This window comes from Sinocyclocheilus rhinocerous, unplaced genomic scaffold, assembly GCF_001515625.1.
Source record: "Sinocyclocheilus rhinocerous isolate Xijiao unplaced genomic scaffold, SAMN03320098_v1.1 scaffold2083, whole genome shotgun sequence".
In the NCBI taxonomy this organism is placed as follows: Eukaryota; Metazoa; Chordata; class Actinopteri; order Cypriniformes; family Cyprinidae; genus Sinocyclocheilus; species Sinocyclocheilus rhinocerous.
The window spans coordinates 528,639-540,940 of NW_015666157.1; the positions used below are offsets into that span (position 1 = coordinate 528,639).

The following is a 12,302-nucleotide window of genomic DNA, read 5'->3' on the forward strand; positions in this document are numbered from 1 at the left end:
TTTTTGAACATTTGAATAATTTTTAATGAATAAAATGGCATGGCAGTTAAAAAACACTTTATATAATTGTGATAAAAAGGTCTAGGAGTCTGGTTACGTTCAGAAGGCATTGTACTATTATTATTTTAGTTATTCCTTCTGATTACATCCTGTAGCACATATTCATAATTCAAAGGAAATTCTTCATGGAATAAAAATGTGTCTGGTAAAACAATTTTCAAACCCTATAATTAGTTCACTAATTACTTTATAATCACAATAAAAAAAAAAAAAAAAAATCCATCTGACCCCTTTAAAATCTTCTACAAAGTTAGAGTTAAAGAATTCATACCTGACCAAACACTAAAACAAACCATTCATGAATATGGAATATAAAGTATCCTAATACACACAATTTAGACAGTCCATATCCATGTTTCAACATTCACATGTTAATTTCCAAACTGTTCCACGAAGAAGCAAGATGAAACATCAAGATCACTTTATTTTAAACAAAACTTGATCATACTTATTTACAATTGAATGACATAGAAAAAAGAAAACAAACATGGAACAACCATTCTCTCTATGGACTCCAGAATGACACAGATGGTTGAACAAGCAGACTTCATTCTACATATTTGCCAAGAATATCTCCATCCCGGAACAGGAAATAGTCCTACAAAAGAAAAGAAAAATACAAAAATGGCCATTGTAAAATCAAGTCACTATTATACAAATTATGAATATCATTTGGTTACATGTCTTCTATAGAACTTAGTCAGGATAGCACCATATTTAATTTCTGACAGGAATGAAAACAAAGCTGTGAAGAATAGAAATACTGTGTTCAAATGAACTAACTAAAGTCTATAATAACATGCCAAGAGCTTTAAATAATAGACTAAATAATGTATACGTATTAACTAATAATAAGAAATACATAAGAATAAAAAAATCAATCATCTTATAATCCAATCATGACCAATGATCTAACCTTATCATCAAGAACAACTTTTGTTCCTCCGTACTCCGGCAGCATAACTTTATCCCCAACTTTGACGCAGACAGGTGTTACTTTCCCATCCTAAAAGACAGACAGCATTTAAACTCTGAGGTACAGCCCGCATCTCACACACTGTAAAGAAAATGCTTAAATCAGATCATAAGATACGAGTTTATAAAAAAGCTACCTTGTTGGTGGATCCTGGACCCACTGCCACCACTGTAGCCTGCAGCACTTTGGCTTGAGACTTTTCTGGAATCATGATGCCTCCTTTTGTCACCGTCTCTGCAGCTAGCCGCTCCACCAACACACGGTCGAACATGGGAAGAAATTTCCAGAAAGCCTGCTTTGGGGCAAAGGCATGCTTAGTACAGTGTAGAAATAGTCTATGCATGTTTTGCAACACTACAAACATTAACCACTAGGGGGCATTGCAGACTAGAAAAGAGAAAATTATTTCCTTTTATTTTTTTCCAAGTCTTCCTTTTCCTCTACAGTTTTTGCTATAATGTAAATCTATGCCCAAATGTGTTCAAATAATATTAATCAATCAAAAACTATTATGGTTACATTCACTTTTAAAAGCAGGCCTTTAAGTAATGCTTTCCTAAAATGCACTACTGTAAGTTCTTGACTCCAGTTGACTTATTTAAATCTTTAGTTTACCTCCCATACAGATTACAACATTTAGGCTACTAAATTAGATGCACATTTAAAACGGATACCTTTAAGAAAAAAAAAAACACTGACCATTACTGTTCACAAAGTTTCAAAGACAAGAGCAGCTGCTTGTCTGAGAACAGATGTGTGTGTGTGTGTGTGTGTGTGTGTGTGTGACCTTGAGAGAAGGTCATGTGTGAGGGAGGGTAGATGGGATAGGAGATGCTGAGGATTCATGTGGGGGAGGAGAGAAGTTTGGAGGTTTTGTAAATGTTTACTATCCTGCCGAAGGACAAAAGGACAGGCAACATGATAACCGTCCAAGGCTGAATGGTTCGGAATGTAGAAGATTCTAGAATGAATCTGTTGTGCATTTCATCTGGCCTCATAATACATTTAAAAGCAATTCATAATTCATGTCACAAATGTCTTTTGTTATTGTCTGGTAGCCAATAACGTGTAAGCATTTTTAATTAATATGCTATGGTAATTTATTACAAGGTTAATCCAGACAAATAAACTGAAAACCCCTCTTGAGACAAGATTTCATCTCTATGCCTGAATCTAACTGAAAACAAAATAATCAGAGTTACTGTACATCACAATACACGTGTTCGCCTCCCAAAATGACCCGGAAGTTCATATCTTGCTGAAACGCTATTGGCTGTAATGATCTTGGAGCTAGCAGAGTATGGGATGATATTAGACTCTAAATGATTAATAGATGCACGCACAATTATCCATGTACTGCATACATTTTATACATGTATCTTACTAACCACAAACAAATGTCTTTCAATTTGAGTCTGTGTAATTCGGGATTAAATGATTGTGCAGCGATTTGTACAAATACAGACATGTTTGTGAATAAAAATGTTCTGTTCTGCATTAATATATCATAAATTGCTAATGCAAAAAGGAATCTATGCATATGCAAATTGAAAGACATTTGTTTGTGGTTAGTAAGATACATGTATAAAATGTATGCAGTACATGGATAATTGTGCGTGCATCTATTAATCATTTAGAGTCTAATATCATCCCATAGCAGAGTGTGACAACCTGATTCAAGAAATTAAGATGGAAATATATTGAGTTTTCACATGCAAGATGTGACAGTACCTGCAAGACAAATATTTTATACGCATGAACAGAAATTATCATTCTACACACTGTCATATAAAATAAAACAGAATATGTTGTAATATAAATATACCACCTTTTTAAACTATGCTTTTAATCAATACTTGTCTGTAAACCAACGATTGGCTAAGATTTAGTGATAGCAAACCGGGTTACCTGTGAAATCCCCATTCCTGCTCACAGCGAACCACTCATTTTAAACCATTCTCACAAACACTACGTGTACCAAGTAACACGCTTCGCATCGCATCATTGTGTTATATGAACTCAGAGCGCGAATAAATTCCTAACCGTGACCTTGCAGCTGCAATTTATTGAGCGTTATAAAACATTGCGCTATCTCAGTCACACAAATCAAATAACTATAGAAACGAGTCGTTCAGATGGTGCAGCTAAATAAATTATCTTACGCGTCTTACCATTTTTGCTGATCTTTATGAAAAGCGCGTCCGGCAGAGCAGCAAAAGACAGTTAAACTGGACCACTTCACTAGGGCGATCCACGTGAGGAAGAAATGTCCGGAAGGGTACTGCGCATGCGCCAAAAACTAATCCTTACCGACCCCCGTGCTAGAATATTCCTCGATCGCCTAAACGTTACACAAAGACATTTAAATATTTTTTTTTACTTGTTTAAAAAGCATTGTTGATTACAAATAACAAAAGAAAGGTAGTAAAAAGCTACCCAAATAAGGACCTAAATAAAAAAATATATATATTAACCCACTCTAAATACTAAATAAATAATTATACAACAAAAATACGAATTTATTGACTTATATAAACCAATATAATATATAAGACTTTAAACAAAAGCAAAGAAATTTGTAAAATGCAATAGCATTTCTTGTTGCACAATCTTGACCTCTGACGTCTTTTTTTCTCCAATAGAATCTGCGAAAATTCTCGAACGTGACGCCCCGGAACGAGCATAACAACAATATAATGGGCTATTTTAACGCATTTTATTTATATGTTCCTTCAGTGTGAACTAAATATGTTGAGTGACATTGAAACAAAAAGCAAATGAAGGCATCTGTGTATTTAAGAGCTTAATGCGTAGCTATTGTTTGATAATTTATAATAGTGGGTTATTCAGATGTCAGGGCGGGGGGAGGTTACCCGGATGAAGAACACATGTGAGTTCAGTGTAACTGCAGCAGCTCTAAAGCGGCTCCTTTTCTTACACCATTCAGTCTGCTGTACTGACGGACACGCGCATTCCTTCATTCACCTCCAGATCACTCTGCAGTAAGTCAGTTATAGCATTATACTCATTTATAAAAGCCTATAAACATACTACACTGCATAACGCTATTTACTGGCCTGGTAATATAAAGATTAATGAGATCAAAGAGGCAGATATGTAACATCATTTCGTAATGCCAGAGCTGTCAGTTGGTTCTGTCGAGTTGTAAAATAACATTGTGCACGTTTACCATGTAATTAGCTTTCATTTAATCCTATCGTATTCTAGAACATTTATACTTTTATGGCAGATGCTGATGGTGCTCATTAGAATAACTGGCATGAATGCAACAGATATATTATGCATATCACATACATTGCTTGGTAATTATAATGCATCAGTGTCATATCTGCTTTATTGACTACTTTATTATCAAAATAATAAAGCTCAGTCTTAACTGAAATATAGTGGTGAGTATAGCTTGCATGCTAACTATAGCAAATTCTATGATATTGAGGCCTAAGAATTTTACTCTTGTTCTGTATTAAATATTTAATCGGTGTCAGGGCTACAATGGTTAGTTTTGCTAAAACAAAAGGAATACCCCGGAAACTTTGTAACTTGAACGCATGAGGATGAAAGAGATCATTTCCGTCTCTGTCGTGACGCGGAGTGATTTTGACCTTGTGACGCCCTGAACGCACGTGGGGTAGATGAAAGACCACTACAGGCTCTGAATGACATGAACATTAACACATTTAAGTTTAGTGTAATCATTACCTGTTATCCTTGCTTTTTAAAACCTTTTCCCTTCTTTTTTTATGGTTGATGATCTGGCTTTGAACATTGTAGTAACTGTCCAGGTGAACCATGCCAGTGATGATTATATCCTCGTATTTTCTAAAGCATGTTTTAATGGCAAGCCTTGATATTTTGAACACGAAATATGATGAGGATACGTGAATGAATGAATCAGGCAAAGATTCATATAATGCTTTCAGGGGCCAGCGGGGGCAAAGACTAATTTTTGGCATCTGGAGGTCTCATGTGACCTCAACACAAGACTTTAATTTTTTGGGGGTGGGAAAGGGGAGTTTGGGAGGTTGAATATCATGCATAAAATGTCTCTACTGGAGAAGCTCAGAAGAGTTCTGTCGGTGACTGTCAGCCAATCAGAAACGGCTTTCTACCAACATCAGCCAATGCCATGGGTTTTGGGCGGGGCTACCTGTTTTGCTAAATCAATTCTCAACAAGGGATTCCGAGAGTGCCTCAAGATGACTGCAAATTATTTAAAATGACAAAACCGCTAAAAATCTATATATTTTTATTTTAATTTATCTATATGGCCTTGGAAAACATGAATACATGAGAGAGCCTCATTCTTAAAGTGTGATTCTAGACTTTGAAAAGTCATGTAAATTAATAAAATCTTGTGGGCATTTTTTAAAAGAATATACTTTTTTTCTAGTCATGCCAAGCTCTAAAATATTTTATCAAGTAGGAGTTGAGTAAAAAAAAAAAATCCTATTACTAATCCTTATCCGATAAATCACAAACAACTGGATAAAGAGCCCTTGAAAATTGTGGACAATGGGGCCCCTGGTCTAAATGATTGGAGTGTTTCTGAAAACTATCTTTATTTTTTCTTCTAATGATGTAAAAATCACTTATATCATGAATAATCTGAATTAAAAAAGTGTTCTGCTTCTACTCTCTCATTAGAAATGCTGCGTTTACCCAGTGTAATGAAACAGATGAGGCCAGTGTGCAGGGCGCTGGCCCCACACCTGACCCGTGCGTATGCTAAGGACGTCAAGTTTGGAGCAGATGCCCGCGCCCTCATGCTCCAGGGCGTTGACCTGCTGGCTGATGCTGTGGCCGTCACCATGGGACCAAAGGTATGCTGAGTTTAATCAGTCGCCAGTGGAACAGCAGATATGTTACTCCTCTTAAAGTCACATTTGCAATCATTAATGGCAGGAACAACTAGATTTGCCTCTCTACCTTAGGGTCGCACCGTTATCATTGAGCAGAGCTGGGGCAGCCCTAAAGTCACCAAAGATGGTGTCACAGTTGCCAAAAGTATCGACTTGAAGGATAAGTATAAGAACATCGGGGCCAGGCTGGTACAGGACGTGGCCAACAACACAAATGAGGAAGCTGGAGATGGCACCACAACCGCCACAGTTTTGGCCCGTGCTGTTGCCAAGGAAGGATTTGACACCATCAGCAAAGGCGCCAACCCTGTGGAGATCCGTAGAGGAGTCATGCTGGCGGTGGAAGAAGTCATCAATGAACTCAAGAAACTCTCCAAGCCGGTCACAACACCAGAGGAAATTGCTCAGGTAAGAAGTGCCCTAAAAACGCCCACTATATGGTAGGTTTAAAAAAAAAAATTTTTTGTAACTTTTTGTTTCTGTCAATCTTTCTTTGATATAGGTGGCCACTATTTCTGCCAATGGAGACACTGAAGTTGGTAACATCATCTCCAATGCTATGAAGAAAGTGGGCCGCAAGGGTGTTATTACAGTGAAGGTAGGCTGCTACACTAAGTAGTATTTAGTACAGGTGGAATGATGGTTTGATCCTTAAAATACCTCACACTTGGGCTGTAATTCTTGTTTAAAGGATGGTAAAACCCTACATGATGAGCTTGAACTCAAGAAACTCTCCAAGCCGGTCACAACACCAGAGGAAATTGCTCAGGTAAGAAGTGCCCTAAAAACGCCCACTATATGGTAGGTTTAAAAAAAAAAATTTTTGTAACTTTTTGTTTCTGTCAATCTTTCTTTGATATAGGTGGCCACTATTTCTGCCAATGGAGACACTGAAGTTGGTAACATCATCTCCAATGCTATGAAGAAAGTGGGCCGCAAGGGTGTTATTACAGTGAAGGTAGGCTGCTACACTAAGTAGTATTTAGTACAGGTGGAATGATGGTTTGATCCTTAAAATACCTCACACTTGGGCTGTAATTCTTGTTTAAAGGATGGTAAAACCCTACATGATGAGCTTGAGATCATTGAGGGCATGAAGTTCGACCGTGGCTACATTTCTCCTTACTTCATCAACACAGCTAAAGGTATGTATTTTGTAATAGAAGCTCATGTGTTTGTACCAGTATGAATTGGATAGTTCACCTAAAAATGAACATTTTGTCATCATTTACAAACCCGTATGAGTTTCATTCTTAAAAGAAGATATTTTGAAGAATGCTGGTAATCAAACAGTTGATGGTCTCCATTGACTTCTATAGTATTTCTTTCCTTTCTGTGGAGGTCAATGGGGGCCAACAACGGTTTGGTTCTTCAAACTATCTTCTTTTGTGTTTGGAACGACACAAGGGTGAATAAACGATGACAAAATTGTAATTTTTGGGTGAACCATTCCTTTAAGGCTGGAATGACAACAGCATATATTCTCTGTTTGCAGGCCAGAAGTGTGAGTTCCAGGATGCTTACCTGCTTCTGAGTGAGAAGAAGATCTCCAGCGTACAGAGCATCGTGCCAGCACTGGAACTTGCCAACCAGCATCGCAAGCCTCTGGTCATCATTGCTGAAGATGTGGACGGAGAGGCACTCAGCACTCTGGTCCTCAACAGGTTTGTCTCTAAAAACACCTTAGCACAACAACAAGAAGTTTGCAAGAAATACATGGGATGGATAGATGTGAAATGGAACTTCTGATTCCAGAAATATGGAATCTCCTAATAGATTTCAGAGTGTTTGGCTTTTTTTTTTTTTTTTTTTTTTTTTTTTTTTAAAAATATTTTTTTAGTGCCTATATGCTGTAATTAGCATGCCAACAGTTTGCTGTGCTTGGTCTTTAAATTTAAAAGCACTGCCACTAAAGCCATACAAATTCAGACAGATGTATTTGGCCATTCTATCAAATCTCACATTGTTTTTTTAGCATTGCACCAAGTGTTGCATTAAGACAGCATGTCAAGTTAACAATAGTCCAATTTTTAAAATGCGTTTTGAGACTCCAGTGTTCTGTTCCGGTCCAGTGTGCTCCGTCTAGTTGTTTTTGAAAACAAGACGTCTTATGTAAGCACTTGGGGTCAGGTGACTCCAACACCAGTCTACTTATACAGGATGTCCAGTTGAGACAGATTGGTCCACTATTCTTTTAGGCAACCATCTAACTAGTCAATTTTGAAAGTACTATAGTCTAGTACATCCCTAGTTTGAGTCAGACCCATGGTAGTCTGAATGTAACATCACACCCTGATTGGTTAAAATGTTGTTAAAGATCAGTCCATTATAGTGGACACTGTGAGTATTTATATGTTTATTTTCTTAATGACATTGGCTAATACTACAGTAAATTGCAAGAGATATATCAAAGTAACAACTGTAGTAACTTTGACGGAAACCGTTATTTTGTAAGGTATGATCCTTTAGAGGTTTAAGAATAGGCTGTTATTTAAAGATTCTGGGTTAAAGGTCAATACTAAAACTCACCAACAGGTTGAAGGTTGGACTTCAGGTCGTTGCAGTTAAGGCTCCAGGATTCGGGGACAACAGGAAAAACCAGCTGCAGGATATGGCAATTTCCACTGGAGGCACGGTATGTGCCTAAGCTTTTGTCTTCATCTGTATTCATTACATTAATTAATAGCTCATTTAAAATATCTCATTTATTTAATGCTTTAACATATTGTATTATGGCACGTATCATCTCTTTAGGTACTTGCCATTGCCCATAATAACATGATGAAGTCTGGTAACACACCTGATCTGTGTGTTTTCAGGTGTTTGGTGATGAGGCTGTGGGTCTGGCCATAGAGGATATCCAGGCACATGACTTTGGCAGAGTCGGCGAGGTCATTGTGACAAAGGATGACACGATGCTCCTCAAAGGCCGTGGTGATTCAGCAGCCATTGAGAAGCGTGTGAATGAGATCGCTGAACAGCTGGAGAGCACTAACAGTGACTACGAGAAGGAGAAACTCAACGAGCGTCTGGCCAAGCTCTCCGATGGAGTGGCTGTGATTAAGGTATGAAAGCAGGAAGAATGTATCGTCATTTGTTAGTACGTGTCCATCACCATGATAAAAAAAAACATTCTGTTTATTAGGTTGGAGGAACAAGTGACGTTGAAGTGAATGAGAAGAAAGACCGCGTCACTGATGCGCTGAATGCCACTCGAGCTGCTGTGGAGGAGGGAATAGTTCTTGGAGGAGGATGTGCCCTGTTGCGCTGCATCCCAGCCCTGGACAACATCAAGCCAGCCAATGATGATCTAAAGATTGGTAAGGACTGAAGTGTAGATCTCATCCTCCAGATGTCCTGTAAGAAATAACCCTCTGTTAACTTCCCCAAACGGACTTTTTTTTGCTCTTAAAGGTATCGACATCATTCGCAGAGCGCTTCGTATTCCTGCAATGACTATTGCCAAGAATGCAGGAGTTGAGGGCTCTCTGGTGGTGGAGAAGATCTTGCAGAGCGCTCCAGAGATTGGATATGACGCTATGAATGGTGAATATGTCAACATGGTCGAAAGAGGCATTATTGACCCCACAAAGGTGTGTATTTGTGATTCACAAACTTATAAGTTATCAGTTTAAATCAGTAATATGTCAGAGCGGTTTCTGTGAATTAATATCTCGACTTGTATGATATTACAATACTGCCCTACATTATATACAACACCATTTAAAAAAAATTTTTTTTTATGATCAGTTGCTTATTTTTGTGGAAACAATTTTTTTTTAATAGAAAGTTCAAAAGAACAGCATTTTCTGAAACTGAAATCATTTGTAACATTTATAAAAGTTTATCTAATTTTTAATTGGTTTTATGCCTTCTTAAAAGCATTTATTTCTTTAAAAGAAAGTCTTACTGACATCAAATTTTAATGTATATTTTTATATTTTGTTGTGATGCCAAATAGATAATGTACTGCCTAAATTATTTTGTAGCGTTTACATTTTTTATCCTGTAATTAATCAGTTATTGGCTGTAAAATTAAAAGAATTATTGATTGTGATGTTGGTACATCCCTATCAAAAACACAATGCTCCTTATGTTCAGTAAGTGTATTGTCTTTGTCTCCCCCTGCAGGTCGTGAGGACTGCTCTGCTAGATGCTGCAGGCGTTGCATCTCTGCTGTCTACTGCTGAAGCCGTTGTCACCGAGATACCAAAGGAGGAGAAGGACATGCCGGCTGGAGGAATGGGAGGCATGGGTGGCATGGGAGGCATGGGATTCTAAACCGATCTGCACCGACGTTAGTGAAAGGGTTGTGGGCAGGTGACATGATATGCCCCTCCCTTTCGAACCTGCCGAAATTGAGTACTGGTGGTCTGATCATGGAGCAAAAGAAATGGACCTTACAGTCTCCCATCCTTCCACCGCTATGTCCAATCTTATCTCTCTACTCATGGCTGAAGACGTCACCCTACCGCTTTAAAGACAAGTTCTTGATAATGTGACCAGGGAGAGTCTGTCTGCCTTTGTTATATAACATTGTGCTCACCAAGTCTAATGGGAAAGTGCATTTAACATTGCATACTGTCATGCTGTTGTGTTGTACGAATGTCATTGTCCGTATAGCTGGTTTTGAATCAGACCATCTGAAGGGGCTTTAAAAGCCAGATGTTCAGGTTAAAGTTTGTATTAATGAGCAAGAAAGTAGTAGGAACTTTGACCAGTTGTATCTAAAAAAAAAAAATCCACTTCATTGATCAGTTCATTTTGTTTTGTACACTGTTCATTTTCATATAAAAATAAACCCCTCATTTGAGGATTACACAACTGTGACGAAGCAAGTACTTGTTTTGCCTTCAATTGTTACTTTAGTTTTTCTCACGGAATAGAAATATGTTGATATCAGCTTAAAGAATTGTGATGTTTTCCTGTGTTTCTGGTTTCGTTTCTTAAAGGGATAGTTCTCCAAAAACAAAACAAAACTCATTTACCCACCTTCATGTTTTTCTAAACCTGACTTTGTTTTTTTTTCTGTGGAACACTATATATTATATTTTGAAAGTCAAGAGAGGTCCAAAACGACATTCAACAGCATGTTGGAGACTTTTTTTTTTTTTTTTCAAAATCTCTTTTGGTTGATGACAATTTTCATTTTTTAGTGAACTGTCCCTTTAAAATCTGAGGGTTGAACATCTTTTGGTCAAGATTAGAGTTTGGTAGGAAGGTTGAGTGGAGGGATGGGTGAACTTGTTGCACAGCAGTTTTTACAACAGCCATGCAAGTGTATGCCCAACAAAATATTGAATACAATTAGTGCGAAGTCATTCTAAAGATCTAACTTTTGAGTAGTGGTACAGTATAGTGTTTAAAAAAAAAACTGTTTATTAAGAGAATTACTTGTTTTTAAAGCTACATTCTCTATGAATGTGCAACAATGATCATTCAACAATGTTTTGTACAATATAGTCATTAATTCTGTATTTTTTATTTAATAAAATTCAGTGTTCACAAAGAAATTAGTTTTGTCCTGTTGATGTCCTAGCCAATCAGTGGCTTCCTTGTCAGAAAGATTTTACATTAAAAATATTTGTATAAATCAACTTAAAACAGTGATAAACTTACTGTGTTATAGCGTGACAATTAACACATTTTATCATTAATTCGGCATAAAATGGCACTCACAACTAAGGCCAAGCCTTGATTTTTGAGAATTGATTGGATTGTGAAAAGTGGGCATTCCATACCAGACTACTCCCCTTGAAACATCAGCAGCCTCGGTGACGTCTGAAAAGGCTATTGTCTTAGAAGTGAAGCCAACTACATTTAGACTACTACAAAGACAAACGTTTGTTCCTTTATCATACGTACGGATAGGACCAGGAACATGTTAAGAAACAGGTTCATTCTGATTTCATGTTAAGTCTAGACTTGTTGACGATTATGTGAATACTACAGCAACACTCTCTCTTTTAATAAGTAATTAAAGTAGATGTTCACCCTTCAGCCTTCAATGATTTGCAAGCTGCATTCACATTTGAAATTACCAGTGAATAACAAAAAATATTGGCTGTTCACACTCAAAGTATCTAACAGACTGCTGCTGAAAATAAAAAATATATATATATACGGAGCATTTAAAAGCGTTTTAGTAACTTTCAGTAATCAGTTACCAATAATATTTTATGAATGTGTTCCTTCAGATTACAATAATACTTCTATCAGCTTATTTATTTACTATTCCAATGGCTATTTTAAAATAATATTAATTAGTATTTCTTCAAAATATATTCTGTGAGCAGGATGCATATTTTTACATACTATTTAAAAATAAAAGTAGTAGGCAGCACACTGTATATCCTGCACATTTTGCATAATGCTAATATTTAATT

General features: G+C 37.0%; 2 protein-coding genes across 4 annotated transcripts; one reads left to right on the top strand and one right to left on the bottom strand.

Moving 5' to 3' along the window:
- Nucleotides 1-464: 464 nt before the first annotated feature.
- Nucleotides 465-3,376, bottom strand: LOC107731766 (10 kDa heat shock protein, mitochondrial-like). Of its 3 annotated transcripts, none has more exons than XM_016542937.1 (4): nt 3,208-3,376; nt 1,173-1,328; nt 977-1,066; nt 465-658 (listed from the first exon to the last, which is right to left on the bottom strand). In XM_016542937.1, exons 1-4 carry the CDS (start codon nt 3,208-3,210, stop codon nt 608-610), a joined length of 300 nt encoding a protein of 99 aa, XP_016398423.1. In that variant the 5' UTR covers nt 3,211-3,376; the 3' UTR covers nt 465-607. The 3 variants fall into 3 exon arrangements, with proteins under 3 accessions (XP_016398423.1, XP_016398422.1, XP_016398421.1); XM_016542936.1 differs by having other exon boundaries at nt 1,173-1,331; nt 3,208-3,373; XM_016542935.1 differs by lacking the exon at nt 3,208-3,376 and adding an exon at nt 2,945-3,025.
- Nucleotides 3,377-3,761: 385 nt separating this feature from the next.
- LOC107731756 (60 kDa heat shock protein, mitochondrial-like) lies at nt 3,762-11,429 on the top strand. The gene is made up of 13 exons (XM_016542924.1): nt 3,762-4,038; nt 5,702-5,877; nt 5,989-6,324; nt 6,419-6,514; nt 6,608-6,685; nt 6,779-6,874; nt 6,968-7,061; nt 7,412-7,580; nt 8,452-8,551; nt 8,736-8,981; nt 9,062-9,236; nt 9,331-9,509; nt 10,048-11,429. The coding sequence occupies exons 2-13, from the start codon at nt 5,704-5,706 to the stop codon at nt 10,195-10,197; spliced, it is 1,893 nt and encodes a 630-aa protein (XP_016398410.1). The 5' UTR covers nt 3,762-4,038; nt 5,702-5,703; the 3' UTR covers nt 10,198-11,429.
- The last annotated feature ends 873 nt before the right edge of the window (nt 11,430-12,302 follow it).

Coding starts and splice junctions, on each gene's coding strand:
- LOC107731766 (XM_016542935.1), bottom strand. Junction 1,067..1,172: donor GTCCAGGATCCACCAACAAG/GTAGCTTTTTTA, acceptor TCTGTCTTTTAG/GATGGGAAAGTAACACCTGT. Junction 659..976: donor AAGTTGTTCTTGATGATAAG/GTTAGATCATTG, acceptor TTTCTTTTGTAG/GACTATTTCCTGTTCCGGGA.
- LOC107731756 (XM_016542924.1), top strand. CDS start 5,704: ATGCTGCGTTTACCCAGTGTAATGAAACAGATGAGGCCAGTGTGCAGG. Junction 5,878..5,988: donor CCGTCACCATGGGACCAAAG/GTATGCTGAGTT, acceptor TCTCTACCTTAG/GGTCGCACCGTTATCATTGA. Junction 6,515..6,607: donor AGGGTGTTATTACAGTGAAG/GTAGGCTGCTAC, acceptor TCTTGTTTAAAG/GATGGTAAAACCCTACATGA.